The sequence below is a fragment of the Poecilia mexicana genome, unplaced genomic scaffold (assembly GCF_051168715.1).
Source record: "Poecilia mexicana isolate PSO_F unplaced genomic scaffold, ASM5116871v1 scaffold_16, whole genome shotgun sequence".
In the NCBI taxonomy this organism is placed as follows: Eukaryota; Metazoa; Chordata; class Actinopteri; order Cyprinodontiformes; family Poeciliidae; genus Poecilia; species Poecilia mexicana.
Window position 1 is genome coordinate 24,539,112 of NW_028263385.1, and position 11,695 is coordinate 24,550,806.

Consider the following 11,695-nt stretch of genomic DNA (forward strand, 5'->3'; position numbering starts at 1 on the left):
TACAGTTAATCTGGTAAAATACAACATAAGAAACAGATTTAGCAATATTTTTGGTTCACAAAAAAAAAAAAAAATAGTTTTGACAAAAAGAGAGCTCTTGACAGTCAGACGCATCTTGCAGTATTTGCTGTTGCTGGAGAAATTATCATTGTTTTCTTAGCAGACAAACTAATAGTGAGTGCCAAAGCTAATCAAGGACTTAAACTGCTACTTTTCTAAATTCCTGCTAATGCCCGCAGTGCTGCAGTGCTAAAGCTAGCTTTTGGATAAACAAAAGCTAGCTTCTGGGTCATACAGAAAGGAAGTGATCAGCCCACAAGAACGCAGCGAGAGTTTGGTGCCAATCTTCAGGCAGCTGGCAGCACATTCACCAAAACCAGGCGTGGTAGCAAAGTAAGCCGCAGTAAAAAGCGATTGTACAAACCTGTCTTCATTTTGTACTAATGTCACATGCAATTACTGTGTTTGGAAGAAGGCAAATGCAGAATTGTGGGATTGTGTGGAAACATGAATGTGAACAAATGACATAATTGAATATTTCAAGAAAGTCAGGATTAAGTCAAACAATATTTCCATCACGAACGAAGAAATTTATTCTCCAAAAATGCAAAAACTGTGATCGTCTGAACAACGAATTACCTCAAGAACTTCGGGACATTATGAGTTGATAATGACACTATCAGCTCACGGATCTGTGTGTTTGATCAGTTCCTATTTGTCTGTTTCAGTGATCCAACAGGATCACAAACACCTTCTGTGTTTCCATTGTTTCACCGCTGCAAAAATGAAAGTTACACTAAAAGTTCCTCTGAATTACTTTTTGACAATCCCCACAATGGCTTTGATCAGAACTCCCGTGGAGATTATTGGTAGGTTCATGGAAACAAAGCTGCAGATTGAAATTTGGCCTTTTAATGGAGCCATGAAGCCTGTCATCCCTGAACAATACCTTCCACTCTTAAAAGCAAGCGTGATTTCGCTTTGAGCTGCACAATGAATCGCTTCAACCACAGTCTATTGTAGTTGAGGCTAAATAGAGCCTTTTAGCTTGTCTCCACTTGAGTCCTCTGATTGTGTCAATAAACTCATTCTTTGTGCCCGTGTGTTGTTCCCTGTAACCCAGGTGAGTCAGGCGTAGCCATCACTATCAAAGCTGCCACAGCTGAAACTATCTGTCTTCATGTTGGTGTGTGTCCCGCGGTATGTGTGCACGTTTGCGTGTTCAGTGGCGTCAGTGCTGCCGGTTTCTGCGCCATCCACAGGCTCCTCCCACCCGGTACAGGCTCCTCCCACTTCCTCTGAGTCTGTATAAAGTGTAGCATCCCCTCCCTCTCTCCCATATTCTCTCAGCCTAAGCAGTGGAGCAAAACTCTGCCTCTTCAGATCCTCGTCTCCTGACTTGCCAACAACTGGAGGTAAGAAATACACATCTTTTTTTTTTTTTTTGTCATTCAACTTTGAGCATTTTGCAAAAAAAAAAAAAAGATAAGCACTTAAAGTTACAAAGCCCTTAAATGGTGTAGAATTTTAAAAAGAGGGTGAAAGTTATTTTGCTTTTCTCCTCTCCCCAATTTGTAATGTTTTTATTAATGACTATAAGAAGAACTCATTGTGGTAGATCATAAATATCTGAATTACAGGCAGTGAGGAGGAGTATTAATAGTCAGTTCTTGATTGGTAAAAAATAATGGTAAATAAAAATTAACCACTTTTACATACGAAAGATAATTTGAAAGTTGGTTAATGGCCAAATATATCGTACTTTTTGAATTTTTTTACAATTTCAGTGGAGAAAATTTTGGTTATAGCTTGATTTTTTTTTCTTTCTGCATTTCAGTAGTGATATAATAAATACTTGAGCACATAAACAAAAATAAAAACCAGAGCTTTTCTTTAAAAACTAAGCAAAGTGTAAAATGTGCGATGCAGAGTTGTGGAAAAGGTTCTCACACACAGCAGCTCATCATTATCAGCCCGATGAATAATGAATGAAAGATGACCAGCTGCTATGAGGAATTATATTAGCATTGAAAGAATGACTACTTACAGCACCACTCTGCCACTTTCTATAAAATTATTGAAATGGACATTTGTTTTCTGTGCCAGTGATGAAATTACAGATCAATTCTTGATGTAACTGAGATTAAAACTACGAGCTCCACGTCTCATCCGAACAACTCCTGGTGTTAGGATGTTATATGAAATAATCAGTGAACAACCAGGGAACGGCTGCAAAACCCTCCATCACCTCAGAATATTTTGCAAAGAACTTAAAGCTGGAAAGTCTCAAAATGGTTCTGAATAAACATGTTCAGTGACAGTAAACAGAAGTCTGCAGAGCGCTGAGCTGTAATAGCAACACAGAAGCAAACGGAGACAGTGGGATTTTCCAATTATTGCAGATCGAAAGCCTCCAAGCAACTGGTGTTGTCTTTATCTAATTGGACTTTTCTTCTGGAAGAGTTTTCTAATACCAAGCATCGTTCATCACATCTAATGAAGATTATTCACCAGGGTGAAAAATTAGCTAAATCAGCCTCCCAAATGTAATATTGCATCCAGAATAATAATCTATCAGCGATATTCTGAGTGAGAGGAAATATTTCATTGGCACCATTTGTTGGAGGAAATTTTCTTAAAAGAGGAAATTATAGATGGGGAAAAAACAAATATGATTTAGTTCCTCAGTGAGTTTATATTAATATAATCTGAACCCAAAAAGCAAAGCGCAGAGCCAAATTAAGATGTGGAGATAATTATCATATTTCCTTTGAGATTTATTCAGCGCTGACACTGCCACAATCAGCGTGTGTGTGTGTGTGTGTGTGTGTGTGTGTGTGTGTGTGAGTGCGTGTGCGTGGATGTGTGTGTGGGGGTGTGTGGATGTGTGTGTGTGTGTGTGAGTGCATGTGTGGATGTGTGTGTGTGTGTTTTGAACAGTAAAATGTTCCATCACTCTTTGGCAGCTCAACCAGAGTTTTTAAAACAGACAAGATGATGTTTACTGTATTTTCACCAAACATTAATTTCTTCCCCCCACGTTGTTCTTTAGAAACTATGAAACTGTGTTTAACATTTTTAACTTAAATTGTCTGTAGGTTTCTTTCTAATTGGAGGGAAAGATTTTGATCATTTAACTGTGTGGTGTTGTTCATGTTCTCTTTTCTTTGTATCCAGTCATGAATGTAGGTATCTATGCGTGTTTTATCCTGGCTGCTTTGTCCAGTGGCTCCCTGAGTCTGCCTCCACAGTCAGTGGTAAGACACACACACACACACACACACACACACACACACACACACACGCATTGACACCATAAGTCACAAAAAAGTTAAAGCAGTTAATATGAGAGACATTCCATATGTTTACTTCCACGCTTTAAAAGTGGCACATATAAAGAAAATCATCATCATCTACATTTTTTCCTAGTAGAATTAAATTCAAAATGAATTTCCATACGTCTTCCTTTCTTCTCCCAGAGAGCTGAGAGTACGGCTCACTTAACAAACAGCCTCCATGCTCCGTTGTCCAGCCGAACGCGCCAGGTCCGCTCGGCTCCAGCGCCACCATCAGACCGGTTCGCCCACTACAGCCAGCTCCGTGAGAACGCAGAGGCTCCCAACAGCCTGAGCCAGCTGCTGGCCAGACTCGTCCCCAGGAAAGGTGAGTGCTCTGGGGTACGGAGGCAACAACGAGAAGCTGGGGTTATTAATGTCCTTCCCTTCAATCATTTATCTTTCTCTCATCGTCCAGTTATTCTTTTTCTTCCCTGCATCCGTCCGTCTGCAGTCCACCGTCATTCACGCTGAGCCCGTATCCCACCATCTGCCGTGCCCCACCTCCTTCTTGCCTCCTCCCCGTCTCTTCCACTTCTTTTTAACCAAACCTCCTCCCTCTATCATTTCCTCCTTCGTCTCCTTGTCTCCACGCTGCAGAAAGTAAAAGGACAGAAACAGAACAAGTCAACATAAGTTAAATTGCTCCTTTCATACCATCATTAACAACAAAGTAGAAAATAAAGGATGTAAAAAAACCTGATTTGATTTCTTGCAGGTTCTGGCTTCCAGATCAGATCCTCCCTCAGCAGCAGAGCCCTGGCCCCCAGCCACAGGATAGAGGACAGAGATTACCTTGGCTGGATGGACTTTGGACGACGCAGTGCAGAAGAGTATGAATACTCCCCGTGAAGCCACAGCCGGCTCTCACCACCCTGCCGCTGTCACGGCCCCCCATCACCCCCAGTTAAACCAGCAGAATAACGTTACAGTTGTTTTTTTGATTTTTTTTTTTTTTTTACTTTTACAACACACTTAAATAAGAATCCTGTATTGAGTTTAGCATAAAAATGACAAAACTTACTTAATAAATGGGAAAATAATAGATATTTTAATTCAGATAAGAGACATTAAGAAGCTTGAAAGCAGTATTTTTCCATCTGATTACTTCATTTGCTCTTTAAAATAAATCATTTCATTAAAGAGAGAGAAGCTCCATCATGTCTTAAATCAGTTCTGCTGTTTTTTGGGGGGGATTTTTTCTGCGGGTTCATTTCAACCTTTACCAAATACAGATTAAGAGCTCTGGTATTTAGGACAGGACAGGGTTTTTATGAGTTCCACACAGAATAAAAGCACAATTGGATCAGACTGCTGAAAATGGTGCACAGGAGTATGAGTATTTTTACTGATGAAGTTATTTTAATGTCAGTTTAATTTTTGCTCAACACTTTTGTGAAAAGGTGTTAATTTCAACTGTTACGTCAAAGTAATATTAAAATATCTCAATTCAGCTGAAGTGTTGGGATATTTCTGGAGCATTTTATTGAGCGTCTGAATCTCTCACCGCCTTTGGTGTCAAAAAAAAAAAAAAAGGAGCTTAGGTGTTTTGTTTTGGAGCCTCAGTTTGCTTTAGCTTCACACAGATGTCCAGTGAGAACATCTTTTCATGCCCCACCATCTGCACCGGAGCGTGGCGTCACTCTGAATGGCGAAGGGCAGCTCGAAAGGGAACATCTCCGGTCCGCCCTCCGGAGGCTGAATCTGGGAGAACAGAGTGAAAGAGTGAAAAGACCAGAGCTTGTTTCAAAAATTTTCAGGATATCGGCTCTTCATCAACTCTCCATATTGTCTCTGCAGCTGATGATGAAAGTGTTTCTCTTTGGGAAGTTTCTGTATTAAGCATCTTTCTGCTATCTTATTAGTGTCAAATATATTTATTGAAGGGTTTTCATTACAAATATCCAAACGTACCAAAGTTACCAATGAGAAAAAAAAAAGAAGAAATACTACTAAAAAGTCTGCATCATACTAACAAACAAGGCAGCCCTCACTGTCATTTAAATACTGTGCAAAGAGTGCAAAGCAATATGATATATAGCTATACGATACCAGATTAACCAGTAGAACTAGAAACCATCTATGATTAAAGAAAAGAAGATTTCCAAGTCTGGTAAAAAATTATTTTCTGAGCCTCTCATTACACATTTGATTTTCTACAGTTTTAAACTGGACCTTAATCCAGTGTGTTACTGGATTAGGGGTGTGGGTGGGGCAGCATCCCTCCACCTCAAAAGGATCAAGTGTTGCACCAGCAAAAGTTCAAGAAGCCATAACTTTGTGTCCTCCAACAGGTAGCCCCACCTGTCAGGAACAACCCCAAAAAGGTCAAAGTATCTCCTAAATTGTGAGTAAATTCAAATGGAGTTTTTAACTACAGGATTAGTAATTGTCCAGTTTATGGTAAAAAGTATTGATGCTGTTATTGCTGATGATAGAAATTGAGAGGTACCAACCTGGGGGACAATATCAGAGTAATAATATCCCCAGAATGACAGACATCACAAATTAGTTGCCCAATAAAAGTAGCTATGATTTGGAAGGGAAGAGTCATTCCTCCATCTCAGTTTCTACTTTCTTTTTCATTCAGTGTAAGTCTAAATAAAGCTCATTCATCCTCTGACGTCAGCAAGAAATGCAGATGCATCGTTTTGTATGAAGGCTGATATCAAAGACAGCATGTAGCCACTTTCAGCCCAGAAACACAAACATTTATCTGTGAGCATTAAATGGTTTTCACCAGAACTTTATAATACAAGAGCTAAATTATGAATTAGTGTGAACAAAAACTGAGCTGTTAACTCATCTTTAGACTTGTGGCTAACTTTCCTGGGAAATGCGTCACTGTTCATTACTGCACGGTGGAAAAGAGTCGATGCAGCTGATGGTTCTGTTCAAAGGTAAAATAAGAGCGCCACGCATTGGATTTCTTCAGTAATGTGAAATTAGAAAATGTCACCTCATCATTCAACAATTTCATTCTTTATTAAAACAATCCACAAAGGTTCACAATATGAACTTTAAAACTGTCAGGAATGTGGTTTATTGCATCTGTGTGTGTTCCTTCAGTGGTGTTGCTTTTCCAGGAACCACTTGAGGGCGCCATGGAGCACCTGGGCGGACACCAGCAGGTGTCCTCAGGAACACCTGCATTCCCTCAGGCTCATCAGCAGGCGGGGAAGAAGAGCTGGCTGCCTGACCTCCGATGCCTGAGTGTTAGGTCAGGCCGGTGCCAATACTCGGACTGCACCGTACGCCCCTCCATGAAGTGTGTACTCAATCAAAATGAACTTAAGGGTTCGAGTGCGCAGGTTACAAGCTTGTAAAAATGTGAGAATTGGGACAGTCGGCCTCTGAGCCATCAACTTTGACATCCAAAATGGCGGACCAGTTGATATTTAGGCATTTTTACTTCTAAAAAGCACAACTGCGACAAGAAATCGTTTCTAAATTTACAGTAGAAGTATTGTTGCTTTCCAAAATCATCGCAGGAGCTATTTGGGTGAACAAGTGTGCTTTGTTATGACTTGTTGAAGCAAATAGCATTCATAAATATAAAGTAGAGTGAAATGACAATTATTTCAATACCTTATATTTGAAAACTGATGTGTGTGTGTGTGTGTGTGTGTGTGTGTCAGATATAGCTTCCTCTGTGAACATTGCCGTATTTCCATCTTTTAATTCAAAATACCTCATGCAGCAATGAATTGTGGGTAACATACTTGCTTAAGTTCGGCTAGCAGAAGTTCGGAAGTGGGACCCAAAAAGGGGCGGGGCTTAAGACGGATATGGAGAATTGGGACCCAGTCAAACCCTTCATCATGAACGCACATTTAAAAGACAAAAGGACCAGTTCAACACTGTCTCATCTCAGAGTTTCAGATCTCTGTTCATCTCTCATTTTCTCTCATCTCCTGAGAGCGTCTGTGCATGTGGGTCAAAAAAGCTAAACACCATCATGACAGAACACCCAGGCCAAGAAGACCAATGCATTTCACTCAAACCCATGGTGCTGTCCTCAGAAACCTCATCGATCAACAAAATACAACCATTCAACGCCTGGATTCAAAATTTACCAACTAACACTTCTCCTCGTCCAGCAGATGTCGCCAATGCTCCGTCTCCCAGGCCTTTCAGATCACCTCCCTGCTGTGAGGTCAACTGAGAGGTTTAGTGGTGAAATAGGTCGTAGTGGGGGCTTCCTACTGTACTCTGATATGTCTTATTTACTCGGCCTTTTGGCAGGTAAAACTTTAATGTGGGCTGAACCCCACTTTCACAAATACCCACATCTTACCTGCTCATTTCAGGAACTTAAGGAGTTTAAGATGACGTTTGGCCAAGATTCAGATCACGCTCGCCTCTCTTGTGGGCTGTGAAAATTAAAGCAGGACCATTAGTCTTCCACATAGGGCATCGTTGGTTAATGTACATACTGTTGGAAAATGAAAATCAATCACTTAATAAACACACTGGCTCTCTGTTGAAGACCCTGGGCACAAGGGTGACACAGAATGCCAGGCATTAAATGGCAACTTTTCAGGCATCTCGTAATTATGAGATAAGGTACCTATATGTCTCTTTGGTGAATGCAGTGAACTTCTGTACATCCCTAATGATATCTGCTGTTAACTATTTTTCTAGTTGCACTCTAAGATCACACCATAGAAGATGGACCACTTAGTGGACGCCCAGCGCCCGACTGAGTGTGCTCACAAGTTACGCAGATTGCTGGGAATTGTTTGTGAGCTGATTCCAAGAGATGTATGCAGAAAGTGGCAGTGTGGATTGAAAAAGAATAACAGAATGTATCCAGACTGGTAGGTTGATTCTGGGAAACAAACCTAAACATCAAGATGTCCCATAGGACTTCCAGATGTAGCGTTTTAAAAACATTTATTAATGCTGTGGGGCATGAAACTAAAAGTGTTCAACATGTCATGTTGCTCAGCTCTCAGTAAGTGCTGTCAGTTTCTGTGCTTTCCACAGGCTCCTCCCACCAATACAGGCTCGTCCCACCTGTACAGGTTCCTCCCACCAGTACAGGCTCCTCCCACCTGTATAGGCTCCTCCCTCTGAGTCTGTATAACACGTGGCATCCTTTCCCTAGAATTCTCTCAGTATCAGCATTGAAGCAAAACTCTGCATCTTCTGATCCTCTTCTTCCAGTTTACCAACAACTGCAGGTAAGAAATACACAGCATTCATGCAGTTAGTCATTTAACTGTTTATTTTGTAAAAACAGAGCTACTTAACATTGCAAACTCTTGGTGTAAAATTCTAAAAAAGACGCAAAAAGTTAGTTTGTTTTCCCCCCAGGTTTTAAAGTCTTTAATAAATGATTAAAGGGGAAATATTATGTGCTTTCCTGGCACACAGTGCAATTTTATAGCAATTTTTTAAACTTCGGTTAAGAAAATTTAAGTTTTCAGGAAGTTATCACAACATGGCTGTTAACATTGAGCAAAGCTTTTAACCAGCATTGAACCGAGAAGTAGCTCGTTCCACCAGGTCTTTGCTAATTGCCGCTGGCTAGTCTGAAGGAGCTGCTCTGTGAACTTAGAAGTTTGAAAGAAGAAACTCCAAGGAGGGGTTGTGCCTTGTAGGCGGAGTTAAGTCCACCCAGGCATTTTGCACTGAATGGTTGCCACAGGAAATTAAAGGATTTCTCAAACATGCATGAGAGAATGAAAGTGACATTCCAGGTATGTTTTTAATGAAGGAATGTCATTATAATATGATATGAAGCTCAGAGAAGTTGATTTTACATAATACTGCACCTTTAAGAACTCAAAAGTTGTAGATTTGTGGTGAAAATGACAACAGCCCCTGTGTTTTAAACCTGAAATTGACAGTTTTTAAATTAGTGTTGTGAATTACTACACTTTGTCAAATACTTGGCATTTCTATATTTCTAATATCTGTTTTCTTATTTCCGTTTTCTAGACTATCATGACGTGTGCTGCTGCTTTTCTTGGCCAAGTCAACCTTGTGAACCAAGTTTTGATCTCAAGGGATTTTTGTTTTGAATATATAAATAATTTCAGTGGAGAAAAAAAAATTACTCTCAACTTGAATCCAATTTTGTTTGTTTTTTGTTTTCTGCATTTCAGTAAAGACTTAAGACAAGAAAATATGATTACGGTAAAATAAAAAAAAATAAAAAATCAGCCCTTTTACAATCTGATAAAAAAAAAATCTAAGCAAAGTGTAAATGTGCGATGCAGAGTTGTGGAAAAGGTTCTCACACACAGCAGCTCATCATTATCAGCCCGATGAATAATGAATGAAAGATGACCAGCTGCTATCGGGAATTATATTAGCATTGAAAGAATGACTACTTACAGTAGTCTGCCACTTTCTACAAAATTATTGAAATGGACATTTGTTTTCTGTGCCAGTGATGAAATTACAGATCAATTCTTGATGTAACTGAGATTAAAACTATGAGCTGCATGTCTCATCTGAACAACTCCTGGTGTTAGGATGTTATATGAAATAATCAGTGAATAACCAGGGAACGGCTGCAAAACCCTCCATCACCTCAGAATATTTTGCAAAGAACTTAAAGCTGGAAAGTCTCAAAATGGTTCTGAATAAACATGTTCAGTGACAGTAAACAGAAGTCTGCAGAGCGCTGAGCTGTAATAGCAACACAGAAGCAAACGGAGACAGTGGGATTTTCCAATTACTGCAGATCGAAAGCCTCCAAGCAACTGGTGTTGTCTTTATCTAATTGGACTTTTCTTCTGGAAGAGTTTTCTAATACCAAGCATCGTTCATCACATCTAATGAAGATTATTCACCAGGGTGAAAAATTAGCTAAATCAGCCTCCCAAATGTAATATTGCATCCAGAATAATAATCTATCAGCGATATTCTGAGTGAGAGGAAATATTTCATTGGCACCATTTGTTGGAGGAAATTTTCTTAAAAGAGGAAATTATAGATGGGGAAAAAACAAATATGATTTAGTTCCTCAGTGAGTTTATATTAATATAATCTGAACCCAAAAAGCAAAGCGCAGAGCCAAATTAAGATGTGGAGATAATTATCATATTTCCTTTGAGATTTATTCATCGCTGACACTGCCACAATCAGCGTGGGTGTGTGTGTGTGTGTGTGTGTGTGTGCGTGTGTGAATGTGTGTGTGTGTGTGTGTTGAACAGTAAAATGTTCCATCACTCTTTGGCAGCTCAACCAGAGTTTTTAAAACAGACAAGATGATGTTTATCATATTTTCACCAAACATTAATTTCTTCCCCCCACGTTGTTCTTTAGAAACTATGAAACTGTGTTTAACATTTTTAACTTAAATTGTCTGTAGGTTTCTTTCTAATTGGAGGGAAAGATTTTGATCATTTAACTGTGTGGTGTTGTTCATGTTCTCTTTTCTTTGTATCCAGTCATGAATGTAGGTATCTATGCGTGTTTTATCCTGGCTGCTTTGTCCAGTGGCTCCCTGAGTCTGCCTCCACAGTCAGTGGTAAGACACACACACACACACACACACACACACACACACACACATTGACACCATAAGTCACAAAAAAGGGGGACTTTTTCTTTTTTTTCTTTTAAACTATAGAGTACTTCAACACACTGTGACTAGACAGGCCAACATGAAAGAGTGACATAAAGAAAACCATCTATTTTGGCCCTGTTTACTTCCATGGTGGCACATAAAAAAAATCAGCATAAAGTTAAATTAAATTCAAAATGAATTTCCATACGTCTTCCTTTCTTCTCCCAGAGAGCTGAGAGTACGGCTCACTTAACAAACAGCCACTCGGCTCCAGGGCCACCGTCAGTCCTGAACCGCTACCACGGTACCTCTGGAGCATTTTTTTGAACGTCTGAATCTCTCACCATCTTTGGTGTCAAAAAAACCCAAAAAAGCCTAGGCGTTTTGTTTGGAGTCGTAACGCTTTCCCAGCACACAGCCTCGGTTTGCTTTAACTTCACACAGATGTCCAGACTCTTTTTGATTCAATGCAAGATTGAATAAAGCTCATCCTTCCTCTGACATCAGAAATGAATGCAGATGTTTTGTATCAAGGTTGATATCCAGAGGCGGATCTACTGGGGTGGTCGATGCCACCACACTAACAGCAGATGGTCACTGTTTGGCAACAGCGTTGCAATATTCAGCAGATTAAAGTCCATAGCGATGAACATTTTTTTAAAACTTGTATCATGAGGAAAGATCGTTGTGATACGGTATTCATATTTTCATGTGCAATATGGGAAAGACATGCATGTCATTCAAGTAAAAAGGACATCACTGTATGGCTTATCGGAAAATAATTAGTCTCAGAGAACTTCAGAGTGGGATCTTGAATCGACCAAGGTTTCATAAC

At 39.8% G+C, this 11,695-nt stretch overlaps 1 protein-coding gene across 1 annotated transcript; it reads left to right on the plus strand.

Annotated features, from left to right (window-relative positions):
• The first annotated feature begins 1,103 nt into the window (after positions 1-1,103).
• Positions 1,104-4,794, plus strand: LOC106905855 (cholecystokinin-like). The gene is made up of 4 exons (XM_014970869.2): positions 1,104-1,415; positions 3,178-3,257; positions 3,480-3,663; positions 4,054-4,794. The coding sequence occupies exons 2-4, from the start codon at positions 3,180-3,182 to the stop codon at positions 4,185-4,187; spliced, it is 396 nt and encodes a 131-aa protein (XP_014826355.1). The 5' UTR covers positions 1,104-1,415; positions 3,178-3,179; the 3' UTR covers positions 4,188-4,794.
• Positions 4,795-11,695: the final 6,901 nt, after the last annotated feature.